This window comes from Marmota marmota, unplaced genomic scaffold (genome assembly GCF_001458135.2).
Source record: "Marmota marmota marmota unplaced genomic scaffold, marMar, whole genome shotgun sequence".
In the NCBI taxonomy this organism is placed as follows: Eukaryota; Metazoa; Chordata; class Mammalia; order Rodentia; family Sciuridae; genus Marmota; species Marmota marmota.
Genome location: NW_025999961.1, coordinates 7157407 through 7183328, shown reverse-complemented (window position 1 = coordinate 7183328; position 25922 = coordinate 7157407). Strand labels below are relative to the sequence as shown.

The 25922-nt window shown below is 36.3% G+C and overlaps 1 protein-coding gene across 2 annotated transcripts in view; it reads left to right on the top strand.

The window, feature by feature from the left end:
- Cdh6 (cadherin 6) overlaps nt 1-25697 on the top strand; it is a 132452-nt gene extending 106755 nt beyond the window's left edge. For both annotated transcript variants that reach the window (XM_015496393.2, XM_048802955.1), the window contains exons 5-13: nt 859-1026; nt 3644-3831; nt 5361-5614; nt 10485-10621; nt 13316-13437; nt 14508-14625; nt 14750-15001; nt 20123-23175; nt 23217-25697. In XM_015496393.2, coding sequence (XP_015351879.1) covers nt 859-1026; nt 3644-3831; nt 5361-5614; nt 10485-10621; nt 13316-13437; nt 14508-14625; nt 14750-15001; nt 20123-20613 — 1730 coding nt within the window. In that variant the 3' untranslated portion in view covers nt 20614-23175; nt 23217-25697. The remainder of the gene's footprint in view (nt 1-858; nt 1027-3643; nt 3832-5360; nt 5615-10484; nt 10622-13315; nt 13438-14507; nt 14626-14749; nt 15002-20122; nt 23176-23216) is intronic.
- The last annotated feature ends 225 nt before the right edge of the window (nt 25698-25922 follow it).

Below are 25922 nucleotides of genomic sequence, written 5' to 3'. Positions count from 1 at the left end.
AAGTTGATAGGAATAAAACTGACCTGGTGTCTGAAGTATTCTTGTTAAAAATTAAAATGATATTTTCAGCTTCATTAGTTGTTAGGCACTGGAATGTGCAACCATAGAGGATTATAAAGTCTTCTCCAGTGATTTTTAGAAGAAAGTTAATTTAAGCATAAACCCTATATAGAGATCAGGCAAACCTTTAGAAGTTCTTTCAACTAATTATCTTATAACTGCCTAATAACAGAGACAAATTTAACCTAACTTTAAAATTGTTACTGTTGGGACCAGTTGAACTAATGTTCACATAAGCTTTAGGAAAAACTAAATTCTCCAGGATCATATAATACGATAATTGTGAGAGAACCAATGCTGTGTATTCTTAACACCATAGTTTTGTGGTTTCGAAAAACCTCAGAACACTCATTATGGTAGGTGTATTTGAGGAGCAATTAGCCAGTTTAGTCATGTGGAACCCAGAAGTCAGCTCAGTTTCTTAACAATTTGCTCATAATGTACCTGAATATCTTTTATCAAGCAGCTACCATAACACACCTTTATATCATAGGTCAAGTTAGATTTTGCTGTACTTAATATTTATAGAACAGGCAGTCCATACCATTGCAGGATTTGACTTGTACTTGAGTTCATTCTTCTGTGTTACAGGCTTTTTTAAAATGTGTCTTTCTCTCCCCTATGTGGTTGTAATATCCTTCAGTATAAAGGCTGTATATAATCATCTTTATATCACAATGACATCTGCATGGTGTTTTGCATATTGTGAGTGACAGTCTATGTTTGTTTGCATAAATAAATGATTCCGTAAAGTATTCTAAATGCATCCCTTTCCACTCCTAAATTTCACATCCATAGGTATCATCAAAACAGCTTTGCTTAACATGGATCGTGAAAACAGAGAGCAGTACCAAGTGGTGATTCAAGCCAAGGACATGGGCGGCCAGATGGGAGGATTATCTGGGACCACCACAGTGAACATCACGCTGACAGATGTCAACGACAATCCTCCCCGATTCCCCCAGAGTAGGAACATTTGATTGAAAAAGTTTCTTCAATGCCGTCTCATAAACTCTGACTTCAAAAATGTTTATTTTCCATTATCATTATTGTCAAAATTAGTGGACTTCATAAGAACTGGCACTTTTATTAAAATTATTAAAGTGAGTTGACAACACCACTTAAGCTCAGGAAGTGTGAACATTTATGTTCCTCCCTTGGTAATTAGCTGAGCGATTTCTGATATGGCTGTTGTAAAAACAGCATCATTATTTTCTTTTTCCTTATTAAAAAAGACTGCCAGAGACATAAATTTGCTTGCACAGAACATATGTATACAAGCATGCTGCTATTTGTTAGGAAAAACTTGTCTTTATGTTTTGTGAACTTAATCAGGCATGTAATCTCTTTTAAATCCTCACAAAGCTTCATAAGGAAAGGATTTATCATTTTCCTGTTTCTAAAAATATAACTGTGGAAGTAACTATGTACTTAATCCATTTGTAATCATAAATAGTTTTCTACATTATGGTTAATTGAGATACCAAACGCCATCTATAACATCATTAACTCTTATGATTAGGCAGGAGGAAGAAACAACACTCATCAATGCTGAGTTTGTATCAAGCATATGCTTGATTCTTTCACATAGAGCCGCCCAAGTGGGGACCAGTTTTAATGCATTTTCCTCCACGAACACAATCTCGTAAGAAGGTTATCTCAATTATTAAATAGAAAACCCACTTACTTCATCACAGCATTTTCTAAAAACTGTAGAATGGAGAATCACATAGATCATTAAAAAGTAGTTATATTTTTTTTCAAGAATTTATTCAGAGTTAGCAACATAGAAGAGTAGCTAATTTCTGATAAAAGAGGTGTAAGAAATGTTTTCTGAGTGCTAAAATTTCCCCCAAGAAACCTGAAAATATCAAGATCACCAACATTTTTCCCAAAAATCTGCTCTTCAGTGTGGCAGTCCCCTGGGGAGGGTTATGTTGGGCTTCACCAGCATCTTGGTACCAAGGGGACGTGTAACTACTCTTTCTTCACTTAGCCTGTGTCTTGTTATGTGACATTGCATTGAATATAGAAAGGTGCAGGAGGCCCTTAAAATGGAAGTTGAAGACATTAGAGAAACACTTAACCCATTTTATCATTTTACCAAGGATGAGCCCAATACTCAGGAAATTAATATTATTCAAGAACCCTATTTTAGTGGTGGCACAGTCTGGTTTTGGTTTTTCCAAAACCATTTGCATGAATGGTTGACAAAGTGTAATATATGATAATAGACTAACTTTCTGTTTCACTAGTTTATTTTTGTTTTAGTTTTAATTAAATGATGTCCTTTCAGATCTAAACTGAAATTCACATGTAGTCTTCTTAAACTAATTTTGTAAGAAGAGGATGTAAGGAAAATTCTTATCTACAAAATAGAAGTTTTGAATTAATAATACAAACATAATCATGGGAGAAACCTATGCATAGATTAAAAATTATAATAAAATTTTAAAGAGTTGGTTATTAAAAATTTGCTTTATCACTCAGTGTATTTATCTATATCCCTAACTCAGCAACTAAATCCAGATACGTATATGAGTAAAAGGATATATTCTTTAGACATATTCACCAAATTGCTATAATTTACTTGCACCTTCTGCTAATATTAACAGAAAGAACTTTTTAAAAGAACACCTAGTAATTGACTTCAAGTCACAGTTCTGGCTAAGTTCTTCTCTCCTCTTTCTGATTGATTAGATTAACAGGGGGCATTGAAAACTTGTGGTTTCTCTTATAGAATTCAATCATTTTCATAATGACACCATAAACTTAGAAGCCTGCTTACAGAACAAGATAAATGCTCTCCATTTGCAAGGATGCAGATCATGAAATAGATGGGGGGAAAATTTTTTTTTGTACCAGGGATTGAACCCAGGGGCACTTAATCACTGAGCCACATCTCCAACCCTTTTATATATATATATAACCTATTTAGAGACAGGGTCTCGCTAAGTTGCTTAGAACTTCGCTAAATTGCTGAGGCTGGCTTCAAACTTTTGATCTTCCTGCCTCAGCCTTCTGAGCCACTGGGATTACAGGCATGCACCATCAGACTCAGCAGAAGAAATATTCTTAACAATCATGACAGTGAAGATATAAGGAGAATAGGGCACCGTTAATTATGTTGAAGAAAGAATGAATCTGCCTCCATCCATGTCCTAAAGGACTCTTAAAAAATAGGTTTTGTTTTTACCCTAATCCCCGCCCTTATCCACAGTCTTTGCTTTTTGCAGTTTCACTTACCTGGTGGGTGTCAACCACAGTCCAAAAATATTAAATAAAATATTCCAGCATCAACAACTCCTAAGCTTCAAATAACTGACTATAGTATAATTGTTATAATTGTTCTAGCTCTTATTATCAATTATTATTATCTTTTACTGTGTTTCATTTGTAAATTAAACTGATCATAGGTATGTATATATGAAAAAACAGAACGTACTGGTTATAGGATTTAGTACTACCTGTAGCTTCAGGCATCCACTGGGGGTCTTAGAACACATTCCCCATGAATAAGAGATTACTTATGACATAGCATTCTTAGTCTGTGTTTGACTCACATCTGTCTGGTGATTAATAGGTACATATCAATTTAAAACCCCTGAATCTTCTCCACCGGGTACACCAATTGGCAGGATCAAAGCCAGTGATGCTGATGTTGGAGAAAATGCTGCAATTGAGTACAGCATCACAGATGGTGAGGGGCTGGACATGTTTGATGTCATCACCGACCAGGAAACCCAGGAAGGAATAATAACTGTCAAAAAGGTAATGCCACCTCTTAAATCTCATACAAATAAACATACTTTTCTCTGGTTCCCAAGTTACCAGGGGCAGTTAACGTCTCATATAAACATTCCTTTAGATTCTGAGTTTGTTATTTTAGGAAAATGCCAATTCTAATGATATTAAGACCTCTTGCATTGGCTTTTGGGGGTCTAAATAATTTTATGCCTTCATTAATACCATACTTTTAATAGCTTTTATATACAAACAAAAATATGAAAAATTGTGCTGTATATGTGTCATAAGAATTTTAATGCATTCCACTGTCATGTATTTAAAAAATAAAATCAATTAAATATTAAAACAGCAAAAAAGAATCTCCTAAGTAAATAAATAATATAAACAAATGATATACATAAAAAAACATGGAATATGTAATATAAATGAACAATAAGGAAGGAGACAGTGCCAGATATTATTCTATATCCTGGAGATGCAATGGCACCTACAAATGGTCTCTGCTGTCATGGAACTTCCAGTTCATAGGGGAGGAAAAAATAGAAAGCAAGAAAACAAACCAATAAATGTGTAACTAAAAATTGTAATAGGTATGTTAAAGGAAAAGAGTAATTCACATAGTGATCCAGATGACCTGAATTAGAGAAGATATGTAAAGACCACATATTTAAGTGATACAAATTTTCTGCAACTACTTTAAGCTCTTTTCTGAAACAGGATGATAATAAATCTTTTATGTCCCAAATTTCTCTTATTTGCCAATGTACTTATGCATTAATTTAACCCCTCCCAAAACTAGTGCCATAGTGTGGCAAAAGCTAAAAACCAATAAATTGTATGTTTTGAGGCTAAACACATTAATTTGGTTGATTTTTTTTATGATTCCCATTTTATCAGGTATAGTGTAATATCTTCTCCCTCCTTTAGCACACAGTTGTGTTTGCTGGTAAATATAAACATAGGTGGATATAAATAACAAAAATTTTCCCCTTAAGCTCATGTCCTAATATCTGGAAACACAATAAAACATGTTTAAGTGACACTGAGACCAATGTTTTATATCATAATATAATTAGGAAGCCCATTAGTGTGCATTAATCTTTTTAATTTTCTTAGTGCCTGATAAGATTTGAACTAAAATTTTGCCTAGCCAACTAAATCACATTCACTAACGTCTTGATTAATTATCTTTCTAGTGAGCCTTGTCATATTCCCATCTAAAACTAAAAGTCAGCAATAAGCATTTGGGTTTGTTGTGTCTCCAAAAGCAAAAAGTTTCTTTCTAAAGATTTTTAACAACAATGATTATTATTTCTCTCTTTGGTCAATAATTAGCTCCGTGCCCTTATCAAGATGTCATTTGGAATATTTTATTAACGCATGCAAAAAAAATTTTAATCTATTTTATCTGAATGAGGAATAGGGAAACCATATGCAAACTTACAGTTCCCATTGCTGGCTACATCTTAGAATCACCGGAGGAGGTTTTTGAAAGTATAGATTACATCCCCACCTCAGGTATTTGCCTTAAATATGTCACTTTCCTCCCCAAGTTTTTGGACTTCGAAAAGAAGAAAGTGTACACCCTCAAGGTGGAAGCCTCCAATCCCCACGTGGAGCCCCGATTTCTCTACCTGGGTCCGTTCAAAGATTCAGCCACTGTGAGAATTGTGGTGGAAGATGTGGATGAGCCTCCAGTCTTCAGCAAACTGGCCTATGTCCTACAAATAAGGGAAGATGCTCAGATTAACACAACAATAGGCTCCGTCACAGCCCAGGATCCAGATGCTGCCAGGAATCCCGTCAAGTAAGCACACTCCTGCACCATCTCTGTCATATATCTCTACCAATTTATATTCAAATATCCACCTGCACCTTAGAAAAAGAGGAATGGCTTTTTTCCAATTAAACAGTTGTGTTTTCCTGAAAAAACTACTCCAAATATCACCTTTGACTCTGTACTCACTGCATAAAGATTATTTTAGCAGCAGCATGAAGCTAAAATACACAAAAATTGAAAGGAAAAAAAAAAAGATGAGCTCAAGATGTATACTGCTTGCACTGGAGGTAGTGTGAGGTAATGCAACTCAGTGTCCTGGGCTTTCTTTAAGGTTCAAGATTTTCCTAGGGTTTAAGATCGTCAAAGTAGAATGGAGAAAATAACAAACTAGGCACTGGGCTTGAGAGTCTGTTTTCCAAGTGCTGGAAGAACCTATCATGTAACACTTAGAGGCAGAATTATGCTCCATTTGGTTGCATAACTTTTCCTCTTGCAGATGTAAATAAAAACAAGAACCATTTCATGCTATATGTCTGTGAAATCCAGGGGAAATTAATAAAGCAGAATCCAAATTTATGCTATGTAAGTAAGCTCTGTTTTCCCTGTACTTCCCTGACACCTTAGTTGTAAATCATGTGTTCCAGAAAGCCTCATTGCTCTTGGGGACCACTAATGCTCTGAATATTGTAGAATCTTATGAAAATACTGGAGTCTAGCAACCTCCAACCTTCAGCCAGTAACTAAGGTGACTAATGAGAAAAGTGCTAAGCCGAATATCATTCTGTAAATTATTTCTCATAAATATAGTAAGCAAACAAAAATGCTGTATGAGCACTCTTATGAATCCCACAAATATATTCTGGTCAGGTCATCTACCATATGTCAGGCATGTCCTGGAACTAGGGAATACTAGACACAAAGTCCTGATTGCAGGGAGCTTATAGAAAGAAATAAAAAATTGATAAATATGTAATGTGTCTGGTGAAAATAAATTCTAAGCAGTAAAATAGAGCAGAGTATGGAAACAGAGACTCCGTGAGGTGCTATTTCATATAGTGTGGTCAAGCTCAGTGGTAGGGAATCAATGGACAAAGATTTGAATGAAACGAAGAAATGAAGTATGCTAACATCTGGGGGAAGACCATTCCCAGAAGGGGTAGAGCAGGGGTGAGGCCTGATATCAGCTCTTGCTTTGTGTGTTGAAGGAGTAGCAAGGAGGCCTGTGCTGCTAGAAGACAGTGAGGGAAGAGAGGCCAGGTAGGAGGCAACAGGGAGGGCTGGATGGCGGAGGTGAGCGTGGCAGGTCCTATGTGGCCCTTATAGTCCATTGTAGAGACTGGACTTTCTTCTGACTGAGTTGAGAAGCCACTGAACACTTTGAGTAGAAGCATTACCTAATGCAAAGCTACTTTTTTAAATGATCACTGGGTTGCTACATGATGGATGTTACTGCAGATAAAACAATTTGAGGCTGTAAGGCAATTGTTTTCCAACTTTTTAGCCATCGAGACCTCTTTGTTTCCATGAAACTTATGACACCCCCACATCTAAAATACAAAAATGCCTGACTTATTTTCAAGCAAATAGACTTGTTATATCATTCTACTAGAGTTTCTATAAGATACCTTGGATTGGACTGTGTCAACCCAAAGCAGCCACATGTGAGCCTTTGGATCAAGTATTTCTCCATCCATGCTTAATATTATTAATAAGGAAAAGGAAAGATGCCTTTCACTTCCATAGCACAAGTGAATCAAGTGATCTCACAATTATTATCTCATTTGGAGTATATTCTAACTGCATAAGGAAAAATATCTTAGCAAATCAGTGTCAAGTCCAATTTAAAAGTGTTAATGCTCAAAGTTTACAAATACAAGCTTCACTTACCTCTTGAATAGATCAACTTGTTTTTAATTTAAGAGACAATGTCTTTTGGGAATATAGGCTATATACTTCTATATCTATGTTACTTTTTATATGAAATACCATTTTTACCCACTGTATTACTTCATGTTTTATGAAAGGAAGTAGTCAGTTTGTCAAACTGGGTTAACTGTTAGTTAATTTTAAAGGTTTTTTGTTTTGTTTTGTTTTGTTTTGTTTTGTTTGCTTCCAGACTTCCCTTGGTGCATATGGATTTGATATACAAATATAGATTTAAAGCTAGAAATACACCTAGATATATTGGTATAGAAATATATGTTCCAGTGATTCCTTTTCTAGGATAAAAGTCATTCTTATATTAGGAAAGTACAACTACATATAGTTTTAGGTTATTCTAAGCATAAATATTGAACAACTAGGTTCTATGTAGTACATTAGGTGAACAATTAAGATCCTTCTTCCCCAAACATTGATTTATTGTTAGGCAGCTATAATATTTAATTCTTTAATCACAAGAACATAATTTTCTTCCAACAGTTTTTATCACCAATGCCTTTTGAAACCCATGAAAGAATCTTATGTCACTATTAATACCTACTGTGAAAAATTTGCATGCAAACACACCTCCTTTCCCAGCCCAGAGATCTTCCTGCCTTGAGGATACGTTAGAAGACAAATTATTTAATCACAAATACACTGAAGCCAGGGTGGGGGCGGTGGTTTGAGGACATCCCAGCAGAATGATCTGCTACAATCATAATGGGATTGATTACCTTGCTTTCTATTAGTGATGTTTACAATCAATGTTTATAGATGGTAAATGTCTCTGTTATAAATTGAAATTGCTTTAGGGAAAAAAAAGCAAATAAGGCTTTATGTAAAAGAATTTTTCATACAGAAAGTGGACATTTTCGATTTTTCTGCTAATTTTTTAATCTCCCAATTAGGGGAAAATAATACAAACTTCAGTATTTCTTAAATAGTTCCTCTTCCTTTAAAATTTAAAGCTGCCTTCAATGAAAACTTTCTCACTGCTTACCCTTTATTTCAAGACTTGATGGAAAAAAATATGATTACTTGTAAAACTTTAAACAGGCAAAGAGACAAAGAACAAAAAAAGATTACTGCTGTATATAATTGTAGCAGCTTATAAAGGCACTAAGCGGCACTTCTTAAGCTTGACATTTTTCATGAGAGAAAAAATATATTTGTAGATAATTATTAAATGTCTCACAAAGTCTATGATTATTGAGATTTCCTTTTGGTAATTAACTATGTGTTATAAATATTTATCATCCTCAAATTTAAAATGAAGAAAGGTGTAAATTCAATGTTGTTGCCTAAATTCTTAGTAAACGTTGATTCATGACAGATAGGGCAAATGCAATAGCTTTTTCATCTGTTTCCACTGTTTTTGATAATAAAAATCATTGGATTACATACACTGAAACTAAAATTCCAACCCAACTTGTACCCATTGTAAACTTCATTAATTCTGTTTAAGGTCAGATTTAAATAGCCTACAATAACTGAATGTCTATTTCATCTAGACACCTGCTAGATGACAAAAATAAATTTTACTAAGGTAAAACACATTGTTTATTATAACTCACTACTTACATTGTAAATAAAAATGATTCCTTGAAATAACATTTTGGACATAGTATAATATTATCAATTAGTAACAATTTTTCCCGGAGCATTCATAATAATTCCATATTTCCAACTAGTTAAATCATTTGCCTGAATTGTATTTCTAAATGACATGCATAAAGCTCCTATCATAAGTTTTGAGAATCCATCTAAAATGCACATTTTCTACAGCCCTTAACATCAACTTTCTTCAGTGTTTTCTCTTAAATGCCTGTTTGCTCATAAACATGCATACGTAAATACTTTTTCACCTTACGTGGCTATTCTAAAAAACATAAAAAATACATACATATGTAAATAAATTTTTTAAAAACTGATGGTAAATTTGTAAATAAGATTAGATTTTCAAAATCTATGAGTCTTCTATCAATATCAGGGTTGAAAACTCTGTCCTTTGGTTTCTAAGACATCACTTTTGTTCTTTGAATATCTCCAAATTCCCCTTCTTAACTGTTCAGCTCTTGCTCTGATCCAACCACTGTTCTGTCCTGGTGGGTCTTTGTTCTCCCATTGGTGCTATCAGTGATCCTGTCCTTAGTGTTTTCCCCTTTCACTGGATGTTGAATGAGAAATCTAGGTTGTCAGTCCAGATCTTTATCCTGTGCATCCAACTAGCTATCTTCCCCTGGATCTTCCTCAGGCACCTCAACCTCAATGCATTAAAAATGGAACTGAAGGCAGTCCCCAAAACCTGTTTTTCCTCCTCTTCCATCAGCTTGTGGCAGAACCATCCAAACATTCTCTTCCATTCAACCTGCAATCTTTGCTAAACATGATTTAGACTATGATACTACCTTGCTTGGAAACCTTTGGTAAATTTATGGTGAATTTAGAATAAAGCCCAGCTCTTCATGAAGCCAACCCATCATTTCCACAGCCTGGACTCTGGATCCCTCTCCAATCTCATCTCCTACCTCCTTTTCCTTCTTCACTAAGCTCGGCCACACTAATTTTCCTTTGCTTCTTACCAAAAAATAATAATAATAATTAAATGAATAACAGAAAAAATAACCAATGCCCTACATTATACACAAATACACATACACATTCTGAGTTCTATAAACTTGAGTTTAAAATACAAAATATGTAATTACCATAAAAACTTGATCCAAATTATATATTTAAAAAAAACTGTAGAGGTGACCCTTAAAAGCATGCACGTTGTTCTAGTGAGCTTACTAATAACACCTCAATCGTAAATAACTGATTTCTCAGGATATTTTGCTTAATATTAAGTTCTAGGTATTTAAATATGCAGTATAAGTAGAAAGAAATTCATATGACATATATGCTGGATATTGCTTTTTGATGTGAGGATAGCAATTGCAAAGCCTTTCTAAATTCCACCCTGCATTTTCAGGTATTCTGTTGATCGACACACAGATATGGACAGAATCTTCAACATTGATTCTGGAAATGGTTCAATTTTTACATCAAAACTTCTTGACAGAGAAACACTACTGTGGCACAACATAACAGTGATAGCGACAGAAATTAGTAAGTCCAACCTGGTACTGCTGCTGTCCCTGATTGATGGAGCGCGTGTCCCAGCTAGGGCTCATGGAGCATGGCCAAAACTCGTCACCACACGTCGATGATCCTGCTCAATATGTATTGAGGGAAAATCCCTGGAATGGTTTGAAGTGATGTTTCTTCTAACTATGGGCTGGTTCATTCCTAAATGGAGAGGAAATTGTGGAAGTTTATAGTTTGGAAACAGTGGAATGAGAGTGTGACTTGATTGAGAGTGAGACTGGATTGGTACTATTAGATTTGATTCTAAAATGCATGTAAGTTAGAGCATTACAGAAACAGCTGGAAAAAGTGGACTTTCGGACATTGCAAAGACAGAGGAGGAAAAAAAGAGTTCAAGTGTCTTTAAAATGTAGACATGGTCTAGAAATCTTGTGAATATTTATTCCTCAAAATTTCTTAGAATTTCCATCTTGAAATTTGTACAGAATTAAGAGGCACAAATGATCATTTTTCCATAGTATATCAAAGTAAGCAATACAGATCACCAAGTGATCAATAAAATGTTCAGAATGAATTTTATGGTTCTCCCTGTGAAAACTAAGGCAAAGAAACACAGCCCCAAAAGAATACTTCAAATAAAATGATTATACTCAATGAAAATTAATATGAATTATAAACACAATGTTTGGACTGAGATACATGAAATAAAAAATGGTCTTTAAAATAATGTTTTAGTGTTTAAAACTAGACTTCTAAATGATAGCTATATTTAGTTTTTGTTTTTAATTCTTAAAGCTCAACACATTTTCATCTCAGTTGGTTATCTAAAGTGAAATATTCCATATCAAATAGTCCATTGCAGTTATATTTTGTCAACATAACTCATGAGATTTGAAGTAGCTGAAGGATATGGGGTGGTATAATAAGTAACCAATATGGGCCAATGAAGCCCTACTTTTGATAGTGACAAGGACAACTCATTAGACATTTGTATCCACTGTGGATACCAGTAACAGTGCACCGTTAAAGCTTGAAAATTACAAAGTTATTGTCCACTGAGAAGGACCATTTTTCAAAACATCATGAAATTCACTTCATAAGTATTTTAAGCTTTCTGCCTTAAAATCCTGTTTTTAGGATTTAATGTTTCTGTGACACATTTGAAAGTATTAGTAATTCAGACCTTTAAAAATTCATATTTAGCCACTCTAACTTTGGAACAATAGTGTGAGTAAAATGTCGGACACAAAAGATTTTCAGAATCTTATTGTCACAACCTCTGAACTACCTTTGATGTGTCAAAAATCAAGAGTTTGTGTAAAGTCAGTTCACTCCCACTATGAGGCCTCTGCGCTTGCTGCTTCCTCTGCCAGGACCTCCAGAAATACCTAAGTGGCCTAATCTTTCTCTTCAGTCTCATCTCTGGGCAAATGGTGACTCATCAGAGAAGCCATTTCTTGTCATCCTATTTAAAGTACTACCAGCCGGGCTACGGAGGCACACGCCTGTAATCCCAGCAGCTCAGGAGGCTAAGGCAGGAGGATTATAGGTTTAAAGCCAGCCTCTGCAAGTTAGTGAGGCTGTAAGCAACCTAGTGAGACCCTGTCTCTAAATAAAAAAATAAAAAGGGCTGGGGATATGGCTCAGTGGTTAAGCACCCTAGAGTTCAATCGCTGGTACCAAAAAATAAAATAAAATAAAAAGTAACACCCTTGTCTGTCTCAATCCCTTTTCCATTTAATTTCTATCTGATAGGTTATATACTTACATGTGTACAGCTTGTCTATTCCAATAGCAGAATAACGCTCCAGGAAGCAAGCTACTGTTATGCTCCCTTGTTTCCCAGCACCCTAAACAACGGCAGCACATATGAATCTTAGATGGTCTAATATTAGTATTAGAATTTTTATTAATGTTAGCATTTAATGAAGTGAGCCAACAGATAGATGTAAGAGTGAAATAGATGGAAAGGGTGAGGCAAGAGATTTTAACTCCTGATTCCTGTACCAGCAATGTCTTTCAACTAACCAGGAGAATATAAAAGACAAACAAAATACTTCATATCTTAAGACATTGTCTGCACTCAACCATTATCCAAGGTGAATAACCTGGACGTTGGAATCAGACAGACCCAAGTTTGAACCTAGGCTCAACTTCTTACTTATCTCTGTGAAGGTGGATAAATTACTTAACTTCTCTGTGCCTCAGTTTCCTCATCTATAAAATAGGAGCAATAACTGTATCTACCTCAGAAGTGTGTAAGTGTCAAGTCAGCTAATCCAGTACAGTTCTTAGCATGATGTCCAGCTCTTATTCAGCACTCACACAAAAACTAAGACTAGTAACATATGTTGATATCCTGTGGTTCATGCATTTCTCACCTTCCTTTTGTCCATGTTTTTCCTATCTTCCTGCTTTGTTGGTGTCCTTGAAAATCTACCTCTAAAATGCCTATTCTTACTTTGTGTGGCTTTATTATGCAGATGTAATCATATCAACACAAGTAGGAATTTCCACCAGGTGTATCAACTGTAGAAGAACCAAACCATTCCATTCTTTCTCATGTCCGCAGTGGTGCTCAGTGCCTCCATAGTATTCACAGCAGCCAAGGGGAATCTATGTGTGAATAAGGAGGAAAGAGAGAGGGAATGTTGTCCACAGGGAACTGGCGATCAACATATAAATGCCTATTTCTTTCTTTTTGGTATGTGGCAGATAATCCAAAGCAAAGCAGCCGAGTACCTCTATATATTAAAGTTCTAGATGTCAATGACAACGCCCCAGAATTTGCTGAGTTCTATGAAACCTTTGTCTGTGAAAAAGCAAAGGCAGATCAGGTAAGTTTCATCAGAAAGTACATTCAAGTTGAAAGATTCATTTAAGCCTTCTAATAATTCATATGATACACAGATCTGAGGGCTAGTTTTGAATTATCAATGAAGTGAGTGTTAAGAAGATTAATACCATAAATAAGAACTAGGGTGAATGTTTAAATTGCATAAGAGAACAAACAGTTTTTAAGAACTGGAGGTTCATCACTCCTGAAAACTGACGCTGATACCAAATCTGTCTTTTTCATTAAAATAGATGAGTCACAGTGTTACTGGAAAAATCTTTATTGGCGAACAGATAGTTAATTATCATATCTTTTTTGAAAGTAACAACTAGGACATACTTTTAATTGCCTATAATTCATAGTTTTACTTATTTACATTGCCCATCTGTACAAGTAATACAGATTCATGAATGTTTTACCATTTTACCCATTTGTTGCCACCTGAAATAAGTCTTTGCTGCCAGTTATATAAAAATTATGTTCCAGTTGGTCAAAATAGAAGTGCACTATTAAAGTACATGGGAAAGTGGGAAGTGGAAGCTGTGTTTTATATGCTAATTTTCTTTTTAGTTTTTTGCCAGTCAGTAGTTTATATCCATGCCAAGATTGCACTTCTAAACAGGCTGTCCAATGAGTGCTTCCATTTAGTCCTGTTTCAAGGCTGTTTCATTCATTGTGGTATTTTATAACTTTGTATCACTTCCCATCAGTGTTTCTCAACCAGGGAGGGGATATTTACCTGGGGCTATTTGGCAATGACTGGAGATATTTTTTGATTGTACAATTAGGAGGGTACTTCTGACATCTAGAGGCTAGAGACCAGGGTTGTTGCTAAACACCCTACAATGCACAGAACAACACCCCACAGGAAGGAATTATCCCATGCTCTGTGGCTATCCATCTAGCCCTTCAGTTCTTTGAACAGAATGGATTTGTTGGAAGTTTTTAAAAGCTATGATTTTTAATTAGAAGTAAAAAAAAAATCATAAAATCAAGCAACTCACTACAAAACTATAAGAAACACTTGTGAATTATCAGAACTTTAGAGCAGCCATATGGTTTTTATTTCAGTTGATTCAGACTCTACGTGCTGTTGATAAGGACGACCCTTACAGTGGACACCAATTCTCCTTCTCTTTGGCCCCTGAAGCAATCAGTGGCTCAAACTTTACCATCCAAGATAACAAAGGTAAATAAGTTCATTACTTTCTCTATCGATGTATCTATACATACAACTATCAATTCCCATCATAATTGGTCCAATACATGATGTAGTGTCCATGTACACTTAACACTTTGCTTTTTGGTTCCAGACAACACAGCAGGAATCTTAACTCGGAAAAATGGCTATAATAGACACGAGATGAGCACCTACCTCCTGCCTGTGGTCATTTCAGACAACGACTACCCAGTCCAAAGCAGCACTGGGACAGTGACTGTCCGGGTCTGTGCATGTGACCACCATGGGAACATGCAGTCCTGCCACGCGGAAGCCCTCATCCACCCCACAGGACTGAGCACGGGGGCTCTGGTGGCCATCCTTCTATGCATCGTGATCCTACTAGGTAAACTGCTTCTCCCTGCATCTTATCTCCCCTTGGTGAGGGGCACACACTGTTACTGTGACACTCTAGATTTTTCCGCCTCCCCCATTAAGGCATACAGCCTGATCTAGGTGAGTAGAGTTACATGCTGAGAATCTGTGTTGTTCAAACATGAACTCATTTTGTTTGAAATGGCTTTGGAACTTGCCCATATCTTTGCTTGCCCGGGGAATTGGTCCACCAAAAGAGCATCTTGTCTATCAGACTGGAAATGAATCTCAGGGGGATTCAAGGGCTATATACATATGGCCTTTTCATTTCATTTGTAGTTGAATGTTTAACTTGGCAAATATTGTTAAATTTGAAAGAGTGAAAGTCACCCAGCATGGAGGATGTGGTGAAGGCCACTTCTATAAAGGTAAAGTTTATGATCAATGGAAAAGTAAAAAGAATAGTGTCATGACTTTTTCTCTCTCATACAGGAAAAATTAAAGTATGAAATTTTCTTTAACCCAGTAAACTTATTTTGATCTACCCACTTAAATGACTATTTTCTTAGCTTTGCTCTCCGGTTATCAAATACAAAATGTCTAATATTTTCACATCCTCAGTAATAAGAAACTTCTGTGATTAAGGGAACAAACCAGAGACTCCAAAGAAATGAATGTAATAGAAATGAAAAGCAAGGTTTATCAATCAGGTCCATGACTGTGAACTAAGAAAGGAAATGTTAATTAATACCACCCTTCCAAAAACAAAAGCAAGATTTGTAAAGCTTGCCTATGCAATGAAAAAAATAAATGAAAATAAAAGTCAGAAGTTGAGTCACCTAGATTACACAGGAGGAGAAAGTCTTTTAAGAAAATAAAGACAGAGTCATCCCAAGAAGAGTAAAAGAGGACCTATGTGTCTCTAAGAACAGAACGCTTAGGGATCCCTGCCCAAGAGCTTCACATTCCAAATCCATGCTGCTAATTATAACAGGAGAATTGAAACTCCCCTGCAGAACCGTGGTTCCCTTTGTCAACTAAGATTTGGGCAAAGTATTTTAAGACATTTAAATAGAAACTGACAGTGAGCAAAGACAATTGGCATTTCCAATGGTGTGGGTTTATAAAACTGTTTAGAAGAGAAGGACGTGAATATTCTTTTTTAAAGGGGTATTTTCAGAAGTGCTCGGCTGTCAGGGTTATACTCATGCATGCAGACTCTTTTTGTAGTCCATGGAAGGAGAGCCAGCTTTCATCTGCTAAATCAGATTTTTCCTTTCCTTCATCATCAATCCATTTTCTCCTCTTCCTTTTCTTCCTTCAAACTAGCTTACTTCTCTGTTCCCTTTTCATTTCCTTCCTCCAAGTGAATTCACTGTCTCTTCATTATAACTAATTGACCTCAATGCCTCCCATATCTTGTCTATTCTTTTGGGGGTTCTATACCCAATAAAAAAAAAGGAAGAAAATGGGATTTAACCTTAACTAACTCCTGGCAACAATGCTAGGCACTGTGTTGTTCCCTCTTTTTACAGATAAGAAAATAGGCTCACAAAGGTCACACCATTTTACACTAACCCAGATCTGCAAATCTCCTCGTTTTATGATGTGATTTAAGCACAAACTTACCCAAGTGCCCTCACCTTAAGCTAGATGCTGGGCAAGGAGCTGTACTAATGTTTTTCTCACTCCTCAGAAGCACCTGGTATATATTTATCTGCACTTTAAACATCAAAGCTGAGGATCCAGGATGCAAAGGCACGTGGTCAAGTCACACTTGTAACAGGTGGTGGAACTAAGTTCCAAATCCAGGTTTTCTCCCTCGAGGCTGGGTGCTTCCACACTGCACTCCACTTTCCTGCAGCCCTGTGGAATGCAAGGTGATTTCTGGCTGAAAGAGGCCAAACTTAAGTGGGACAATTGAAGAAATGTAGGCAAGAAGAGGAAAATTACATTGATATATGAGGAAATCCAACATCAAGAAAGTGAATCAGGCTGGAGCTGTTGCTTAGTGCTTAAGAGTGCTTACCTAGCCCACCTGAGGCCTCGGGTTAATCCTCGGCACCACCAAAGAGAGAAAAAAGTAGACCATGTGGCATCTAGTATTTACAAAAATGTGACAATTATATCTCATGTCTCTACAGCACTTCAGAGTTTGCAAAACTTTACATTTATTAACTCATTCCTGACAACAATGCCAAGTACTGTGTTATTTCTTCTCTTTTAAATATAAAAGAACAGACTTTAAGGGGCTGGGGTTGTAGCTCAAAGGTAGAGGGCTCACCTAGCATGTGTGAAGCACTAGGTTTGATTCTCAGCACCGCATATAAATAAATTAACTAATTAAATAAAAGTCCATCAACAACTAAAAAAATTTTTAAAAAGGAAAACAGACTTTAAAAGTCAAATCATTTAAGTTAAGCTGGATCTGATAATCTTCTAGTTTTATGATAGAATTTGAACACTAAATTTGCCCAAGTGCCTGCATCCACACTCAAATCTCACTGCTATTCTCTGGCCCCGTAACAGTAGGGAAAAAGGAGACTCAGTTTCTGGTAAGGGCATTTCATATTACCTTTTTAGAATGTTACTCCTCATGCTTAGAAATTACGTTTTCAGTTTATAAAAGTTAGCTTTAGAAAGATCTCCCTTCTAGATGATTATATTGAAGCAATTTTGGTTCAGATGTGCTTTGGGCTAATAAGAAAAAAATATAGACAATTTTAGCTATACAAGAATTAAGCTGTGAATAAATGCCTTTGAATTGTTTAACGTGATTTCTCTGGTCTAGATGGTTGTACTTTTAGATGTACATAAAACTAGAATAAAAGATCTAGGTACCTTAAGCTGGAAAAGAATCAGGAAATGTTAGTCACCTGCTATCTTGCCTTAAATAAGTGAAAGAACTCATGCATATCAGAGTGGAATTCTTTGAGGGATATTTGGCTTGGTTCTCTTCTCTAATTCCAATGGTTGTCCTACTTACAGCCCTATTTTGCAAATCCATGTCACTTGTCACACTGGAAACCAATGTAAAAGTAGATCAGGGGCATCCTTCTGCCCAAAGCCCTGCAGGTTTCCACATCCATGCCCACCAAGGGAAAGATGAAAGGTATACAGAAGCCTCAGAGCCCCCTTGGAAAGTGGCCAGACCTGACTCTTCTCCTCCCCTGAGTTCCTTGTGGTTTAGCCCGTGAGCCTCCTGGCTGTTCCTCCTACTTGGCAGACACATGCCTACCTTGGGGCCTTTCCCAGAGCTCTTTCCTCTTTGCCACATAGAGCCTTGTATAACTACTCATGTCTTGGCTTAAATGGCATGACCTCCCCTCAAAAAACATGGCACAGCCCCTGAAACATGCAGATAAGCTCCTGCTCTCCTTGTACCACTCAGCTTTTCCTTGGTTACATGGCACTTAACACCTCATAATTTCCTTCTGTAACATACATATTGTTCCCTTACTGTCTCCGTGCACCATTTCACTGTCTCCATGCATCATTTCACAGCCCTGCCCATTTATGAACTTTCACACTTAGAAAGTGGGCAGGGCTGTGTGTCTTTTTTTTTTTTTTTTTTCCAGTAGAACCTAGAACTGTATCTGGCACAGAGGAAGCTTGACATAAGTATTTATTTAAAGAGTGAATGGATATCCAGGGTGGATGTGACAAATGAGGCATCAAGATACTCCTGGCAGCAAGAGACACTACAGACAATTGCACAGCCACACACTTGACAATGGCAAAACTGCATTTCCTTTGTAAATAGAATCAAATATGCTTCAAGCATGACAGTTAAGAATGTGGGTCTTTGAGTCTGACAGCCCTAGATTTGAATGGCTCATACATGTGATATCTCTAAGCCTCTACTCTCTGGTATATAAAATGGGATTATAATGATGGCACTACTTTGTAGAGAGTCAGTACGTTGAGCACAGTGCTTGACATGGAGACAGTTTTCAATAGGTAGCCTATTATCATTATGACTATTAATGTCTGAAATTATAACATAGACACATGGATGTACACACATTCTTATTACATAGGTGGATGTACTCACCACTAAAAGGCCATTATTGTGAAAATTCAATCTTCACAGCTTATAAAAACTGGGCCGCATGTGGGTGTGATAGTAAAAAGACATTACTCTACTTCCTGTAATAAACTCCTCTGGACAAACCTAGGTTAATAATGCATTTTCTGCCCTGGATGGCTGTTTTCTCTGTATGCCATTGCTACATTTTTATTTCCCACCCATAGGTCCATTTGTAGATAGATGTGCCTCTCTACAGGTAGCCAGCTTTGTTCTACCAGACCAGCTGTGAAGAAAGATCAGGAGCTATCTAAATGTACTTCTTGCTTTATCTCTAATTTGTGTTAGAAGGAAAAAGTTAAAAGAACAAACATTCTGGGTAACAAACTGATGGGCCATGCACCTTTGGAAAAAAAAAATAAAAGTCTCCTGTGAATGTCTGTTTCATTTAGCTTGAATAAAAATACTATGGAATGTGTATTACTATTTGGCCATGCAAGTTGGTGGATCTTGAGGTCCAAAATGACTCTCTGAATCTGGGTCTCTCCAGGAATTATCTGTAATTGTATTTCTTTGTATGTTGCGAAGGTATGCAAACATTCACATCTCTACTTTGGGTATTAAACCAATTTTACACTTTTCTCAAGAAAAAAGAAAAAAAGAAGGTATAGTGCAAAAGTTATTTTTGATGTGGAGTTATGCAAGCCCTTCGACACATCCCAAAGGTGCCAGCCTTGTCCTCAAAACCAGTTTCAGGGCATTCTAGGTGTTTGGCATAATTTGCACCCTTATTGCGGTACTTCCACCATGGCCATGCTTTTTTTAATTATCATTTTATTTCTTCTTACTGTGAAACAAGTTTGCTGTTTCAAAGCCAAAATGGAGCTACTGACAAAACATGATGTTGTTTTATCTTCTATTTAAATTATAACCTTCTTTCAAATATTTGGGGTTCTGATCTGATTATTGACAGAGGCATATGCATCCTTAAAGACGTAAAAGTCGACTCTGCATTTTCAAGAAAACTTCTAAAATTTCACATTCAGAGCATAGTATTTCTTCCTGACATTAATTGGGCAGCAAATTAACTTTCCCTTCCCTTTCTGTTTTGTTTTCTTCTTCCAGTGACCGTGGTGCTGTTTGCAGCTCTAAGGAGGCAGAGGAAGAAAGAGCCTTTGATCATTTCCAAAGAGGACATCAGAGATAACATTGTCAGTTACAATGATGAAGGTGGTGGAGAGGAGGACACCCAGGCCTTTGATATCGGCACCCTGAGGAATCCCGAAGCCATAGAGGACAACAAATTGCGTAGGGACATAGTGCCTGAAGCTCTTTTTCTACCCCGTCGGACTCCAACAGCTCGTGACAACACCGATGTCAGAGATTTCATTAACCAAAGGTTAAAGGAAAATGACACGGACCCCACTGCCCCCCCCTACGACTCCTTGGCCACCTATGCCTATGAGGGCACCGGCTCCGTGGCCGACTCCCTGAGCTCTCTGGAGTCAGTGACCACAGATGGAGATCAAGACTACGATTACCTTAGTGACTGGGGCCCTCGGTTCAAAAAGCTGGCGGATATGTATGGAGGGGTGGACAGTGACAAAGACTCCTAATCTGTTGCCTTTTTCATTTTCCAATACGACACTGAAATATGTGAAGTGGCTATTTCTTTCTATTTATCCACTATTCCGTGAAGGGTTCTCTGTTCTACCTGTTCCAAAAGCCAATGGCTGCAGTCCTTGTGGATCCAATGTTAGAGACTTTTTTCTAGTACACTTTTATGAGCTTCCAAGGCAAATTTTTATTTTTTAGTGCATCCAGTTAACCAAGTCAGCCCAGCAGGCGTGTGCGCGAGGAGAGGACAGGGAGCAGTATTTTCACTTGTTCTCTTAGGGCGAGTTTGGAAATTGCTGGCTACCACTGGCCACTGATTTACTAGACTCCATTGCCTCAGGTCAGCAGACTGCTCCAACTGTACATTTCACATGCTAACGGGATAAGGGATTGTGCTTTATTGATAAAAATATAGTTATAGTTTTTAAAAAGTAATAATAAATAAGGAGCCACTGGAAGTCACTCCTGATTTATCAGCTCATGAAGAGATAATAACCTACATAAAAGAATTTCTGTTGCAAAGTAAATGACATTCAGCCCATCCTGTTTATGCTTTAAGAACTTTTGCTGACACCAACTATTATTCAGAACATCAAATCCACATTTTAAGATTCTCATTTCTCTTAAGGAATAAAAGCAAACGAAATGATAACATTCAAAGATAACAATAACAGAAAAGTAATAAGACTTCATTAATTTGTTATATATGAGACATGCAAGAGTTTGCCATAACACCATAGGAAGAGAAAGAGAAAATAGCGAATAATATTAACAAATGAAATGTTTAGCATATTTGAAAGTTTTGGCTACCAGTGTATTGCAGATCACTTGAAATTGTTTCAACTATCAGTAGGCTAATGACAAATAAGTATAATTGTTTAAAGGTTTCTGAAAGAATTTTTTTGAGACGAATGTTGTCTGTGCTTGTTTTCAGTATTATTCCACTATACCCAAAAGCAGCAACGTAAAGTACAATATCCTTCAGCTACTTCTCACCTAATTGACTTGGCTTAGTTACAGTTAGATTGAATGAACTCAAATCCTCCTCTTGGAGATCCAGGGAGAGGTTAGAGCTAGCCACATATGAACCTAACACTCCGCCCTTCACATCCAGAAGCATTTTCAAACTTACCCAGGTAAAGATGGACATCCCTGAGATCATTATGAAAATATACATTTCGTGTCTGGAAGATGCTTACAAACTTGGATTCCCTTCAACAAGAGTGTTTAATATTGGAATTAAAATGATAGTTGACTTTCATATGTATTAACTTTTTCCATTGTTTTTAACTTTGCTTCCATAGCAATCTTTCCATCATTGTCTCTGAACTAATGATAAAGTAATGGTCTCAAACTATGATAGAAAAGTAATGTAAAATCCATCCAATCTATTATTTCTCTAATTATGCAATTAGCATCATAGTCAGTTATTATCCAGGGGACCCAAGTGAACTGAACTAATCCTTCTGGCAGGTTCAAATCATTTATCTCATATGGCTGTTCTAATGACTTTTATCATTAGAATCTTACATCGTACAGTCATCAGAAATTTCTGAAGTACTGTAATGAAAACTTTAAAAATAGACTCTGTGTATATCTATTCATAATATATACTTGAAAACATGCTGGCTTCACTTATTAGTCTTAAGGATTTATTTTCAATTAATGTTAATCTTCTGAAGATAATCTCGATGTCATTTCCATTTGGAGATAATGGCATATCAGCATATATTTTCTATTTGGAAACATACTACTGTTCAGTTAAGTTTAAATAGGTATTTTTCCCAGGAAGTAAATGTGAGCACCTATAAAACAAGAGAAATGTGAAATTCGGGTTAAAGTGAAAATATTTTTACAACCATATTATTCCTTGTGTTTCCTAAATGGCTTCCTAATTTTTAATGGTCTGCCCTTGATTCTAACAAGTATTTCATGCTTGGTCTATTCCAAGCCTTTTTTTAAATTTAATTTTATTTTTCTAGTTCTTTATACACACAGAGCCACACACACACACACACACACACTCACACACAGAGGAATGCATACTAAAAGTTACAGGAGGGCTTCACTGTAATGAATCAGTATGTATTATAGTCACAGGTAAGTGTTGAAAAAAGATAGCTCAGTAAAATTAATTAATAAGTACTAGGTACAGCAATAGAACAGCACGTTAATCACACAATTTACTGTAAAACTAAAGAATGCTCTATCCTTGTGATTCATGTCATGTAACAAATTGAACCAAGAAAAATAGTTCAGTAGAAAAGAAAGGTATCATCAAAAGTTGTTCTTTTGAACTTTTGGGGTTAATTGGAATTCTGAGGGTTGACACTAGCAATTTCCTACATTTCAGGGCAAAGTTGATTTCTCCTTCTAAGTGAAATCAAATAGCTCTATCGTGGGACATTTGAAATGTAATTGGCAGGGTATAGTATCATGCCAAAAATGGGTTAGTAGACTAAGTATTGAAATTAGAGTTTAATATCTTAACATAAAAGCTCATGATGTAGGAAACCTATAGGATATTGGATGCTTTGAGCCTAGAGCTGAATATTTAGTACGTCCTGCAAGGATTGAGTTGAAGTGGCATTTTAATATTTAGTATGTCCTGCAAGGATTGAGTTGAAGTGGCATTTTCTAACGAGACCCCTTGAAAACCTGCAAACAGTAAGAGCTACAGTTCCATCAATCTCCTGCCTGGTCTTACTTTCTTCCCACCAAAATATCAGCTCAAACACCACTTGCACATGCACATTTCTTTAAGTGCAAGGTCCTGGGTCAACATGAAAGGTTACTGAAGAGAAAGAAAATCGTTGTCATCTCAGTTTTCACATTGTCTAAGTCCTCATTTTAGATACTGGTGATGAGAAAGATGGAAGGAGGGGGAAGAAGTAAAATTTCAGTCTTTGTTTTAATCACTAAAAAATGTAAAGTCATTCAACAGAAACAGGTCGCTTTTGTGTAAAGTGTCGTTTCAAGGACACTGAAGCCTTTCTGACTTTTTCCCCCTCTGTGCAAGAGGAAGAGTTTCTTTAAACCACTATGATACTCCCTAAAATAAGCTAAAATTTTTAAAACAATTAAGCCATTGCACATAAGTTTGAAGCCCCTTCACTTCAGACCCACTTCCTACTGAAAATATTTGCCGCCATATAAGTAAATAAATCAAACAGTAAAGTAGCAACTATGGTTTCATAAAACCATATGAGAATCTGAGCACAGTAAATATATATTTCCTTCAGAACTTTACTGTTTTTATAGTTTGGGTGCATAAGGGAGGCACGGCTACAAAATTACTCCATTTTCAGATGGAACAAAGCTGGTGATTCAATTTTAACACAGTATAAAAATATGTGGCTTAGTTTTCATTTTCAGCTCCTAAAAAGTTGCGCAAGAAGTTCTTAAAAATTGAATCTGTATCTTCAAAGCATCCAAATTTTGTGGATCCAAAATAACTTTGTGATGTTTCCATTACTTTACTTCTAAGTATATAAATTTTAGATGTCCTGAATTGCCGAACAATATCTCACATCAAATGCTTTGCCCTAGAATGGGTATTTCCTGGGAGATAATAATGTACCAACTACGAATTGGGCATTCTTAGATTTTATATGCTTGAGCACTGTAAAAAGTACACAATTGAAAGGAGAGAACAAAGTTGATTCCCGGGTGCAAACTAAATATTTAAATCAGGTACCCACCCTTATCAGCTAAATTCGTTTTTCCCAAGGAACAGAACCACCAAATGAATTCTTTCATCCAAGTCACCAGTTTGAAGTGATGTAATTACTTTGGAAGAACACTCTAAAAAGTCATGATCCCCACTATTTTGAAAGACATCCTCTGAAAAGGATCATTTTAGTGTAATTTTAATTTTCATGTCTTATCTAGATGAAATCTTTTTTGAATTGTGACATTGTGGCAGGGGACTCGAAATCCAAGCAGTCGGCTGTGTTTAAATTAACACTACAACCCAACCTTCTTTATCGGATGATAAGAGTAGAAAGATTAACACTTGGTATGTGAATCTTCAGGAGATGAACTATTTCCTCAGTTCTGACAAGCAGTTTTCTTTTCCAGAGAATACAAAACTACAGTATGGTCTCCTTAAAATTTCAGCAACTATTATGGGTGCAGCATTTTTTAATCTCCCTTTGGCATCTTTATGGAATAATTTTCTAAAGGGATAATTCTCTACTAAAAATACCAGACCCCAACCATATTTAATGTGGAGAACGATACCCTCTTAGAGCAAATACATTGACTCACACACTTGTTACAAGTTAATAAAGAAATAGCTCATTTTTAAAACCAGAACTTTATGGTCTCTGCATCATCGATTTAATTTAAGCATTGCTGAGACAATCCTTAATCTACTCCTCATTTTGTAATACCTTATTTATGATGCATTTTCATTTTTTAATTTGGGGGGAACGTTAGCCTCACAGAGCCAGCAGATGAAAGTGTTGAAAGGAGGTCAAATGGAAACAAAGGCTATTACCCACTATATTTCAGACAGGACTGAGGCACTTAGCCGAAGAGCCACTGGGTTATTAGATTAATTTCAAAAGAGCTTTTACAAGTTGCTTAATTCCATTTTTTTTTAAACCCATGGACCACAAACTCAAATTTCTCCTCAAATGGGGTTAATTTGACAAATGAGGCATGGACCCAGCGTTGTGGAAAAAGCATTCCTCTATAATGAGATCTTGGTCTTTCTTGGGAGGCTACGCTATTTATGTAAATATATCTGGAGGCACATTCTATAAGCGTTTAGTTTTCTATGATCTATTAGTTTAGTGTTTATTAAAGAATCAAATGTATAGAATTACTAGGCATCCAGGGAGAATGCTGTGTAGCAAATATAAACCGGATCTGCTCGGAAGAGACACAAGAACACTTCAAAGCCACTGTTTTGTTTGTGATTATTTTCTTTGCTTCGAGAGTGAACTACATCAGAATAGGCCTTATAATAAATGCTATGTGCGTCTTCAGTGATACCAAGCTAAGGCAATTTGGCATTCTCCTACTGTGATTTGTGACTTTAAACCAAGAAAATAAAAGCTTTTTGGTATTGATTGTATTTAATTAAAAATACTTCCAAGTGTAAATTGAAACTGATGCCACCCTTAAAGATTGACTGGGTGGAGTGTTCCGTTCACCTTACTTTTCTCTCTTTCAAGTCTTTGGCTATGAGAATCCCTGATGGAAAACAATCCCTGCTCTGCTCCCATCCACATGTCTAGTTAGGGAGATTTTCATAACTTCACCGTTTTCATAGGAGAGTTTTCTGTATTAGAAGAGTGGG